At 36.9% G+C, this 12,934-nt stretch overlaps 1 protein-coding gene and 2 long non-coding RNA genes across 3 annotated transcripts; 1 reads left to right on the top strand and 2 right to left on the bottom strand.

Annotated features, from left to right (window-relative positions):
* Positions 1-3,276: 3,276 nt before the first annotated feature.
* On the bottom strand, positions 3,277-4,239 carry LOC147549012 (uncharacterized). The gene is made up of 2 exons (XR_015238300.1): positions 4,107-4,239; positions 3,277-4,017 (listed from the first exon to the last, which is right to left on the bottom strand). It is a non-coding gene; the product is annotated as an uncharacterized LOC147549012 (long non-coding RNA).
* A 1,730-nt stretch (positions 4,240-5,969) lies between these two features.
* On the bottom strand, positions 5,970-10,458 carry LOC147549010 (protein FAR1-RELATED SEQUENCE 5-like). Its single transcript, XM_086670767.1, has 2 exons — positions 8,959-10,458; positions 5,970-6,683 (listed from the first exon to the last, which is right to left on the bottom strand). The coding sequence occupies exon 1, from the start codon at positions 10,421-10,423 to the stop codon at positions 9,176-9,178; it is 1,248 nt and encodes a 415-aa protein (XP_086526893.1). The 5' UTR covers positions 10,424-10,458; the 3' UTR covers positions 5,970-6,683; positions 8,959-9,175.
* LOC147549011 (uncharacterized) lies at positions 6,001-7,397 on the top strand. The gene is made up of 3 exons (XR_015238162.1): positions 6,001-6,096; positions 6,345-6,432; positions 6,911-7,397. It is a non-coding gene; the product is annotated as an uncharacterized LOC147549011 (long non-coding RNA).
* Positions 10,459-12,934: the final 2,476 nt, after the last annotated feature.

Here is a 12,934-nt window from a genome sequence, read left to right as displayed (position 1 = left end):
TAAATCATATTACTCGTTATTAAGTGAATTTTCTTTTCTCCAATATGCAGGGTTTTCGTTTCGGGTTTGCTTAAAAGTTTTGAACTACTTTTAGCTTCCCCCTTTCTTTACCTAGGTAAGTAAATTGCCCTTTCTGATGTTGTTTGTATGGTTTTGGATTTTTAGTTGTTTAACTAACCATTATTGCAATACTCTTTGTTTATTTTCTATTTGTTTATTTGTCGCATCCTAGCTTACATCTCTGCCATTTTTACCCCCATCTCTTCCCACTACCACAAGAAACGCAATGACTGAAATTTTAGTAAAGCCCAAATCATCTAATCCGAAGATCACCCTCTTTTTCAGGTACCATTTCTTGTTTGACATTCCCGTTATCGATGTTTATTTGCTTTGCTTTGTAATATCGAATTGTATTTCGTTCTTAATAGAGGGTTTTGACTTTTGAGATAGAGCACGAGATTAACTATCCATTTCCTACTCTCTCTCGTTAGACTTCCCTTTCTTTTGTATGTTACAGTGAAGAATAATTTTTTTCATTGGAATTGTATGATCTGGTGAGATTAACTTTGCCCATCTTGATAGTTGTTCGACTTCGGAGGTCTTCTTTTTGTCATGAAAGTTTCTCTTAGTCATCAATAAACTTCAGAGGTCATGTTATAATGTAACATTGCAGCTTATTATTTTTATTCATTGTCTAATTTGTAGTTCTTCACCTCTTTGACCGCAGGTACACATTATCTTTCGTATATAGCTCGGTTCAAGTATCCGTATAGCTGAGCAATTAGACTCTTTTTTATGTAACACACAACTATCAACCTTAATTCTTAGTTCCCAAGGTAAATCAATTAATGTCGTGTTATTTTCCATCAATATAAATTTTCATTGACATTGACTAACATTTTTGTCAGCTAAAATAAATCATCCACAACTCACCTCATTCAGTGGAGTTCTCTTAGCAAGGAATTGTTCTAAGATGTATAGTATAGTGAAGTTTTTCCAATTTAATATGTAAAAACATATATTGCTTCTTCGTGTGGAAATCATTTGATTTATCCGTAAGTAATTTATATAATTTGTTTTTTTTTTTTGTTGAAATTTTTTATCTAATTTGTTAACCCACTCATATTTTAATCTATATGATTACTTCAATTTTCTTTCTAAGTTCTTCACTTTTATTTTTTTGTTTCAACAAAAAAAAAAGTTCTTCACTTTTTACTAACTTAAGTAAGCCATAGTTCGCATTTGTGAAAGAAGTACTTTTGTTTTAAACTAAAACTATAGAAAGTGTTATATATTGATTGTGCTAATCACAATCTACGCATAATCCTTTTGAATTTTATGCAAAAGCCATTAATATGTAATATTTAGTCGGAGTACAAATTTTTTATCTCATTCATCACCTAAGCAACTTTCTTTTGACAAGATAGATCATAGAAGATGATATTTTTGTTGGAGTAACACACTAATTGTTTTCAACTCATATATGATATAATCCGTTGTATCTATAGTTACGCACGAGGCATTAAACAAGTAAAAATTGTAAATAATTGCACTAAGCTCAATTTCATTATCACTATTACCATTTCATAAAGGGCATTGCCCCCGCACGAAGTGCGGGGGTTATGCCTAGTATATATATATATATATATATGTATATATAACCTCTCTTCGCTCCTTCATCTTTAATCTCTTCCTACAATACAAAGCTTCTTAAGGGCCAAAAGTTATGAAAGCTCTAACTATTTAGTCCTACATTGTTTGATAAAAGATGAAGGAGCAAGGAGGTTATATACATATATATAATCTCTTCCTTTCTTTACAATACAAAGCTTTTCAATGGCCAAAATTTATGAAAGCTCAAACTATTATTCCCACATTGTTGGGTTAAAGATGAAGGAGCAAGGGGAGAGGTTACATATAACGTGTTCATTGCATGCAAGGTTCTTTTAAGGCCAAAATATTTTACCCCATTAGATCATATAAACTTATTTGGTTGGTCGGGCGGGTTTCATGGCTTTAGAACTTGGGCAGCTAAAGGGAGGGCATAACGGGTCGGGACTCGGATTGAAGGCCTTGACTGAGTCGGGCCGGGTGAGCTTGGCTCGGGCTCCCTTCGAGCTCCTGGTCCTCACAATAGGACGGATAGGGTCGGTTCTCGTACCGTTTTCCAAAGCCAATCATATGTTTGAACAAAATTACTTAGACATTGTGTGAAAAGTGGTTTGCGTGCCAATCATATGTTTGAACAAAATACATTCACAAAATATTAAACGTTATTTAGCCTAGGGATGAAACGGATCGAACAGATAGTCCACAGTCAATTACTTTTCCGGTTCGGTCAGGACGGACAATTTCTCAATTTTTCTGTTCAGACATCTGGACAAATCGAGCAGACATTTGACAAAGTTTGGTTGTCCGTCCGTGTCTGCCTAAAATGTCGGGCAATCTGGATATCAGATCGGTCGGATTCATGCACAATGTTTATTTTATTTTTTTTGCTTGAGTGCCCATAAAAGATACTCATTATGATTTCCAAAGCAAAACCCATAGAAAATAGTCCACATCGTAAACTCTTTGAGATGAAAGAGATACACAGTTTTATAAATAAAAAACGTAGTCTTTCCATGCATATATGTGTAATTGTGTAGTTTAATTGCGAACTATATTAATTGATTATAACTATCTATATACGATTAAAATGTATAAGTAAGTCGAAAATAACAATCGTTCGGGCTTATCGGTCGGACTCAGGCAGAATGCCTGTTAGAGCCTTTTGTCCGTGCCCGTCTGACTAAATTTGACGGTCTAGATGGGTAGTGTCTGTCTCGGACACCGAGTGCCCACGATTACATCGGGCTCGGGCGGTTCGTGGGCGGATCCAGAGTCACTCCCCTTTTCCCAACCCTAATTTAGCCATTAAACCTAACTACTTGGTGAATTAAGAGTACACCCTCAAACTAAAATGTGTTTGGGTTGACCATTGTATTCGTTTTTTTCTTGTTCAAACAACAATTGAGTAGTTTCTGCTTCTACCAAAGTACCAAACTAATTGAACATAATAGTGAGAGAAAAACACTTTAGGCTCACTAGTCACATAACTAAGATGAGTTTTTTTGCTGATTGTGTGAATCTGATTTGTATGACTTACATGGATCAAAATCAACTCAAATTTGACGAGTCCGACACCACGAGTAATATAAAAAATATTCACTCTGAAATATGTGACTCGAGGCAGATTCTGTTCTGACTTAAAAAGAAAAGAAATACTACTTTCAATTCATATGTAAAAGAACCTGAATCTTATGATCACAAATATCAATCAACTTACCCCATAAACAACCCATACTAAAACCATTTTTGCGTGAAAACTTCAAAGACTGTCGTAGTTCATCAGAGTCTTTGAAATTTTCGACAAATTATTTTTGTGCTCTCATCTTCTGCGCCGAATATTCCTCTCTCAGTAGTAACATCTGATGGGCACAATCCTCCTTCACTTATTTCAACTCATCCACCAACCCCTCGTTTCTAGTCTTCTCATTAGCCAAGGAGTTCTTTGCAACTTCCTCTTGTAACTACGTCTCTTCGAGATTTGCCCGCATCGAGAGCAACATCGAGCGAAGCTTTGTTTCCTATGTTTTGGCCATTGATAAACCAGTTTGGCAGGAATTTAAGCCAGCTCTACAAACCTCCAGATTAGTTCGGAAAAATCAAAGCAAACGTATAAACACATATGGAGAAGGCAAAAGTCCGCATCAAAGAACCAAAGCTATATGGGATGCTCTTAGGGGTTTCTTTAGAAGCTTCTCCCTATCATGTTGAACCCCCCGAGCACACATTCTTCCAGGTATACCTCATCAGGACCAATGCCAATGACTAGCTTGGTTGGGGGAAAATAAGGTACAATGACGGGCTGGCAAGAGAAGTTCCTAAGAAGACAGAAGAACATGGGATTGCAGCAGTACGATCAGGACCATCGAGAAGTGGCTCTTAAGCACCATGAGCTTTTTCTAGATCGATCTGTACAAAATCACGGGAATTGGCTGAGCGGTTCTCAGAGTTGAAAGGGTTGCAGGAAAAACAACCTATATAGGCAAGATATCTTTTACCTGAGCATCAGAAGGGAGATTTGCAAGAACCAATGGAACTAGAGCAGCGGTCCCATTTGGAGCTTTAACAGATCTACCGTCCCATTTGGAGGCTAAAGATTAACAAGGAAACTCCCACATCAACTGTATTGTCTTTCCTTTTCTTAGGTACCAATGCTGTAGGAAAAGGGAGAAAACGCTTAACGAGGAAACTCCCACAAGACAAGAATAAGGAAAGAAGTAGAAAAGCTCGATTACCAGCAATACCTAGGAAAATGAATGGGGGACTCCCTCAAACATACTCCCAAGTGTACTCCCCCCCACAAGATACGGCTATTTTGGTCTTTCCAATCTGACAAATTTATGAAAAGACCAAAATGGCCTTGTCATTGAGAGGGGGAGTACACCTGGGTAGGGGTGGGAATCGGGCGGGTGCGGGCTGGCTCGGGCTACAAAGTGTCGGGCTCGGGCGGATCGGGCCCGGGCGGATCGGGGGCGGATCGGGCCGGACCAATCACTCACTATAGGAGCCCGTAGCCCGTCCGAGCCCGGCTGCCCGAGCGGGTTCCAACAGGCTCGGGTTTTTGAGATTTCTTTTTTTTTTTTCTTTTTTTTTTAGAAGATTTTTTTATTAATTAACCTAACTATTTCTGAAACCCTAGATTTAGTATAAAAAAAAGTCTAAAAACCTAATCTTCTGAAACCCTAGATTTAGTTAAAAAAAAAACAGAGTCTAAAAACCCTATATTTTAATAAAACATAACCTATCTCAAGTTCTCAACCCATTAAATGAAAATCCAAGTCTAAAAAAAACAGTAAACCCTAGTTACTAATAAAATATCATTACAACCAAGATCAACGAAAACAACTTTAATAAAAACAAAAACGAAAACAATATCGAAACAGATCTATATATACTACATTCTCTCAAACATCGTTACAAAAAAGTTACATCACATTTTAAATAAAAAAACCTAATCTTCGAGTTAGAACATCATCAGATCTACAAAAAAAACTAAAACCAACCATTTCCAGATAACAAGTAGGTAAATGAGACGAGATCGTGATTCAAAGCGAGATGAGGATGCTTCAAGACTTTAGTTTCTACTAGTTTTTTTGAGAATAGTTGATTAGTTAATACGAGTTGAATAGATGAGAAGGAATAATGGTTATGGTGTGATGGTGTTTATATTCTCTGTTTGATGTTTGATGAGAAGGGGAGAGAGAGTAGAGAGAGGGGGCGGCTAAGAGAGAGAGGCAGAGAGAGAAAGTGATTAGGTTAATATTAGGGTTTCTCTGTTGAGGAGGGTTTTTATAATAGATGAGGGCTTGTCGGGCGGGTTGACACGAGGGGCTGTCGGACGGACCTAACTGGTCGGGACTCGGAATTGAGGGTATGTCTGAGTCCCGACCCAATAAGCCTGAGCCATCGAACTGCGGGTCAAAACGGTCCGGGTCGAACGGGCCGGACCCCAGGTTCCCGGACCGTTTTCCCAGCCCTACACCTGGGAGTATGTCCAGGGAGTCCCCCTATCACCCCATTGATACCTTAATTAGTCCAGCGACAAGAAGTTTCTCAGGAGAAAGGTAGAAGGTCAATAATGATAGGGACCTAGAAATCCCGGACAGAACCTAGGCAGAATGCCGACGTGGCGAAATTTTCTCAGCGACAAGAAGTTTCTCAGCGACAAGACGTCGGCATTCTCGCCCGGCTGGCGTTGAGTCTGTCCCCCTCTTGCGAAATTTTCTATTTGGTCCGTCATTTGCAATAGTTTCGCATCAGTCCTCCTTTATTTAAATCCGGACCGTTGATTTTAGCAACGGTACAGATTTTATCTACTCATATTAAGAGGGTAAATACCCAAAACCATCAATCAGGATTCTTTCTTTCACTTTTGTTTCTTGTTCGATCTTCACTACAACCATCTAACCGGAGAACCCGAGAAGATCAAGGTATTACGACCTCGCTGGAGAAAGAAGAGAGATATAGTGGAATTCGTACCACCAACAGGTAACTCGATTGCTTCTCGTTTTAAATTCTAGGTTTTCATATTTGTCAATGGAGTGAGACTGAAATTTAGTTTTAAAATCTAGGGTTTACATACTTGTTAATAGACTAAGACTGGAATTTAGTTTTGAAATCTATGGTATTCAATAGTGACATAGAAACCTTGTTAATAGGGTTTTCATACTTGTTAAATCTAGGGTATGGATTTTTCCAGTTGCACCTAATGAAAGACATTTTACTCATTTTTTTAGGGCTCCAAAGATTCAGTTTTGGAGTAGTTAGGGTGCTATATAAGAGATAATCTAAAGTGATGAATTCTAGAGATGAGAAGTTTGAGAGGTATTTACCTTTATGCTTACTGTTAATACTACTTGACTACTTGTTAGTCATTTCATTTCGATAATATATATAGCCGACTTTTCTTTTCGAACTTATGCCAATGCTAATTTATATAAGAAATTGAAGTTTAGAAATTTATTAGAAGCTAATTTGTTCCAAACATCATAAAGAAAACCTTATGTTTACTGTTAGTCTGTTAGTACTACTTGTTAGTCGAGAGGTATTTACCTTTATGCTTACTGTTAGTACTACTTGTTAATCGTTTCATTTCGATAATATATATAGCCGACTTTTCTTTTGGATCTGATGCCAATGCTCATTTATATAAGAAATTGAAGTTTAGGAATTTATTAGAAGCTAATTTGTTCCAAACATCATAAAGAAAACCGTATGTTTACTGTTAGTACTACTTGTTAGTCGAGAGGTTTCAAGATTGGAGTTCAGAGTTAATTCATGTGTTATTTCTTGATTTGATCAGGTTTCAGGATTGGAGTTCAGAGTTAGTTCTGGGTCAAAAGTGATCAACTCTATTCAAGAGGTTTTGGGTCAAAGATTGATTTTGTTTCAGAAAGGATTCGAAAAACCTTTGCACGGAGCTCTGAAGGGGTTAGAAGTTTTAGAAAATCAGTGAGCTTCGAAGAACAAAGTGAATCGACAAAGACAGAGTCGAAATGTGGGAGAAGAGTTCTTGAGCCTTAAGGACCATTCTTCAGAAGTGGAATAAGATTTTGTACTATCATGTGTGCATGCAGTCTCCCTGAATCCGGTGTTATTTTATGACCCAGTCATTGGCGATAAATGGAATTGCCATGATGTGGATAAGAAGTTGGAAACCCCAACTTGTGTTTTGCGGGTTTTCACAATTTAGTAATGTAATTCAATATAAAAGAACAAAATATCCTTGTTGTGTAATGAAATATGGTTATAGAAAACATTATTATGAATCAAGTGCTATGTTTTTTTTAATTGAATGCGTTGAAGTGGTTCATTACATGTTTGTTTATCTTTTGCGCTTGATTAAGGTTTGTGAATGTCTCTGTACTGCATGTGAATATTTTTTGGACTGCAGTCCAAATAAAATGTTGTCTGATTTGTAGCAAAATGCTGCCCGATTTGCAGCAAAATGTTGTCCGATTTGCAGCAAAATGCTGTCCGATTTGGAGCAATCCAAGATGAACCAAAATATTGTCCAAAGTGCAACAAAATGCTGTCCAAATTTTAGCAGTCTAAAAAGTTGTCCAAATTGTTGCAATCCATTAACTAAGACATATTCATATAATCCTTAACTCATCTTATAAACAAATTATCAAATCCTTTAAAGCAGAAATTGAAACACAGAAATGCTCTATCGTTTTATATCTCTTGAAGCCCATCATCTCCATGTCCACTAGTTCCTTCTCCACTATCTCCATGTCTGGTAGTTCCACGCCCACCATCTCTACCATATCTTTCCGGTTGGGCATAGTATTGAGGACCATACATGCCCGTCAATAACTCCATATGTGACTACAAAGTAAAAAATGAAACAAAAAAGAATAAGTGTATACATGTACTTAGTTTGTGATAGATTAAACAGAAATAAAAAAAATATTACCATGTGGATGGGAGGTATGAGGATATTCCCTTGCGCAACATGAACACCAAGTGAACTCTCTTGTGTATTTGCAAAATTCCAAGCAGGATCACAAGTAGGCGTTGCAGTAGTGCCACCCTAAATAGAATAGATTTTCTAAGTTAGTTGACATAGAAACAAAAACCGAACCCAAAGTAATCAATATATAAAAACTTTTAAGACCTAGTTACCGTAGTGGACTCGGTGTACAACATGCCCTCGTGCGTATTATTACCACTAACTGTACTTCCTTGAGTTGTATTACACTAAATACAAGAAACAATATAAGTTTGGTATGATGGAAACAAAGAAGAAAAAATTCATAAGTTCAAGCATGCTTACGTGTTTTTTTGGCTTGTATTGGGGTTTTTTAAATCTATTCTCTCGAGGCCTTCCTTTCGCCTTACAGAAGACGGGATCAAGGATATTTTCTTGAGCATTATCTTCGCAATCGACTGTATAACCCTTGGACTTACTGGTTGTTGAAGAGCTACTCACTTTGTTATGAGAAGAAGACTTCGACTTATATTTATGGAGGTATTGTTGTAAATCCTCAGTACTGCTTTCATCCTCAGAAGCAACACTTGCTAGTTCGGTGAAAGAACGACACAAATCATCGTATCGCTTTTGTTGTGGTGTGGTCTTCCAACTCCCATAGTTGACATTAACCTTTGTGTGAGATCTTGTTACATCTTTCCTCCATCTCCGTAGGATGTATTTATCCGGTATGACATTGATGTTGTTCCTACACAATATAGTTATTGCATGTCGGCATAACATCCCCTTAAACTCAAACAACAAACAATTGCACCTAACATCACATTCAATAGGGTCAAGTGTAACCTTATATACTATTCTCTTTGTGCCTCCACCTATTTTCTTTGCCTCCGAAATGTTATAATCATACACATGACCATATTCGATACAATTTACTGTTTCACAAGCCATCTTTCCAGTCAGTTCTATCTGAAACTCCTAAAACTTAATAAGTGTATACTTATCCCTCATTTGTTTTTCTATCGGGAATGGACTCACACATTTGATCTGTAAGTTATATGATCTAAAATCTTCTCGTGCCTCTTTTTCCACCTTTTCCTTCAATGGAAAATTATATTGTTCAACAAAAAGCTTCTAACTTGTTTTCGCGCCAACGAAACCATAAAAAAAAGGGTTCATACTTTCATTACATTGCGTACTAGACATTCCTGCCCAGAACTTATCTTTCACATAAATTGGCGCCCGTCGTTTTCTCTCTTGGAACAAGTACTCTAACCATTTATTTTCTTGTAAACCATATTTTTCTATCATTAAGTTCCAACTGCGAACAAGTTTTTCTGGTATTTTCTTCATAACATGCCATAGACACCACCGATGTCTTGTGTTGGGGAATACTTCTGCAATTGCATTATGCATAGCTCCATCTTGGTCCGTACTAATGGCATATAGAGGGATGTTATCCATACAAGAAAGCCATGTGCGAAATAACCAAGCAAACGTATCTGTGTCTTCATTTGACAATAAACCGCAACCCAAAAGAATAGACTGTCCATGATAGTTGACTCCGACAAATGGAGCAAAAGGCAAGCCATACTTATTTGTTAGATAGGTTGTATCAAAAGTAACAACATCTCCGAATTCTTTATATGCCTCTCTACTCCTTCTGTCCGCCCAAAATACATTACGTAATTGACAGTTTTCATCTAAATCCATACTAAACACAAAACCATTATTTTTTCTTTGTTGAGCTAAGAAATACTCCTGAATTGCCACACTGTCTCCTTCTCCAAGTCGTAACACCCTAGCATTTCTTATGTGATTTCTAGCATCTCTTTCAGTAAATGGTACATTTTCATGTCCCCCGGCTGCCACCACCTGTTGCCTATAACTTCGACTCGGTTTATTTCCTGCCATATCACAAACTTCAAGTTGTCGAGCCACATGTGGACTGATTTTCCTGTTACATTTGTAATGTCGAACTTTTCCAGGACTAAGGACATGGTTATGCTCTAAATTGACAATGGAAATCACCCATTTTCCGTCAGGTTGTAACTTAGCGGCAACTTTAGCTTCGCATCCGCTTATACCACTAGGTTGGGGACAAACCAAATTTTGTCCTTTCGGTTTATATTTTCCACTCTTACCACATGCTACATATACGTACCGGAGAACACTGTTAATACTTTTCTGACCTGTCTTTTTCACTGGATATCCGACTTTTTTTGCATAACTAAGACAATACTCGTATAAGTGGTCAACACTATCAAATTCCATCCCAACTCTGGGTACTTCTACTTCTGATGATTCTGATTCTACATGTTTTTTTTCATCATTCTCAGATGTTATTTCAAGAACATCCAAATCTTTGTTCTCCGAATTCATTTTTTGTCCCACTAGACTTCAACCCAAAAGAAAAACATAACACAACAAAATATAAGAAATCTTGAGTTCCATTAATACTAAACATAATACTAAACAAGAAACGAAATTTAAAAACAAACACAAATTCAAGAACAAACATTAAGAAATTTAAGAACAAACACATATTCAAGAACAAACATTAAGAAATTTAAGAACAAACAAATTATAACATGTTAGAACCAAAGCTAAGAACAATAATATGTTTTCTTACATATTTTGTGAACAATACTTGAAATTCTCTTTCTTATTCAAAATTGTTAGGAAATACTAGAACAAGCTCAATCTGGAGTTGAAGTTTAGAGTCGAACCACAAGTTAAAGGAAGCTAGAGAGAGAGAGCTGGATAGAAGTTGGAAGAAAGAAGGTGCAATTGCCGTAGAGTTTAGACGGAGAAAGAGAAAAAAAATAGGTTTTTATCCCATAGAGAATTTGGTAACCGAATCTAGGTTGTTGACAAAATCAACAGCCCGGATTAAAACATCCGGAGGCTCCTTTTGAAATCTATTGCAAATGACGGACCAAATAGAAAATTTCGCGAGAGGGGGACAAATTCAACGCCAGCCGGCCAAGAATGCCTAGGTTCTGTCCGGGATTTCGAGGTCCCTATCATTATTGGTAAAAGGTAGGGTTGATATCCAAAACACCATGTCTTTCGATTAAGTGCCACATCTGCCTCATCAGACGGTCCAAGAAAAAGTTTGGGAATTTCATCAATCTCATGGGTAACATACCTAGGAGGAATGGCGAACCATTGATTGTTCTCATTGTATTAAATAAAGAGGTATTTTCTTTTGTAATTCTTTCAGGTAGCCCTGAAAAGGATGTTTGAATGTCGTTTCACAGCCAAGTAATATCAAGAAGAGTTAACTTTATCCTACTTCATGTGGTAAAGCTACGTGAAGACAGAATCCTTGGGACAATCTTGAGCTGTAACTTACAGAGAATAAAAAAGACCATAATGACAGCGAACCGCATTGTGCTAAGATAACATGGGAAGGACCCAACATGGTTTAGGAAAGCCACAAAAGAAGAGTGAAAAAGGAGAGAAAAGCCTTCTTTCAGAAATGCAACGTAGAGGCCAAGGAACCGATCGGTGGTCTTAAAGATTCAATCTTTAGCAGAAGGACAAACCAACTCGAATGCTCAGGGATGGAATTTCCAAGCTGCAACTTAACGAGATCATCCTCAGTGAAAGTACAGGGATTGTCGCGACAACTTGGGCCCATGGATTGACTTCGGTAATGTCAAAACAGGGTTTTGAATTGTGGAAAGAACAGTCATCAGAGATTCAGTTGAGGACGAAGTTTCAGATGAAGAAGCTGGAAGCCCCACAACGTACAGAGCTCGTGACAACAACAATCTGGGTGCAGTAAGATGAGACTTAGGGCGTTCGTAGTTCGGATTGCTAAGTCGCAATATCTCTTTCCAATGATAAATTTTCTGGGATGTCAAAGACAGACGTTGAGATTATTTGGGAGGTTAAATTGATTGACAAGTGCAAAGGTGACCACGACCCTTTATAGAGACTTATTAAGTCAAATTAAAATCGAGACTTACTAATCGAATTAGGATTCCTTACAAGATTCAAATTAAAACTTATCTAAATACAATATTTAATCGGAAACCTTTTCTGATTAGTACTCCCTTGGTGAGGATTGAAATCAATCCTCATCTTAGGTTGTGTTTGACATCAGGGAAACAATTCCATGGAAATACAAGAGTTCCAGGGAAAGTCTTCCACGGAATTTACTCCGTAGAAATAAGAGTTCTTTCGTTTGGTAGTCATTTATTATTCCGTGGAATTACGAACTTTGTTATTTGGTTGACAACCAACTTCTACGAATATAATATTCAATTAAGAGTTTTTATTTACTCTTTATGTAGTCTAAATGATATTTTTACTTTTGCGAAAATTACATTTTCATCCTTATGTTGTCTAAATTACATTTTTACCCTTATGTTTGCAAAATTATATTTTTACCCCTATGTGGTAAAATTATTTAACCTTGTGTCACTTTACTAATTTAAGGGTAAAAATGTCATTTTAATATTATATGCGGGTAAAATTGTCATTTTGACAACATAAGGGTAAAATGTCCATTTGATATTATAAAAGGGTAAAAATGTAATTTTGGCAACTGTGTAAACATGTCATTTGGTAAGAAGGACAAAAATGTCATTTGCCCGATGTATAAGTAAAAATTTATTTTGCTAAATTTTATGGGTAAAAATATCATTTTGAACATATATGGAGATAAATATTAGGTTTCCAGTATCCGAACATATTAAAATAAACTAATTCGGAGGGGGGAGCAAGGAATTAAAAGTGGACTATTTCATGGAAATAGATTCCCTGGGGAATTAAAGCCATGGAATTACATTTCGTATCAAACGGTGGAAATACCTATTTCCATGGAAATTCTTTTATTCCATGGAAATGGGAGATATCAAACACACCCTTAAGGAATTCATG

This window comes from Eschscholzia californica, unplaced genomic scaffold (assembly GCF_041429995.1).
Source record: "Eschscholzia californica isolate CP2 unplaced genomic scaffold, dmEscCali1.0.p SCAF_3, whole genome shotgun sequence".
In the NCBI taxonomy this organism is placed as follows: domain Eukaryota; kingdom Viridiplantae; phylum Streptophyta; class Magnoliopsida; order Ranunculales; family Papaveraceae; genus Eschscholzia; species Eschscholzia californica.
The sequence above is the reverse complement of the archived record's forward strand: the minus strand, read 5'-3'. Positions and strand labels throughout refer to the sequence as shown.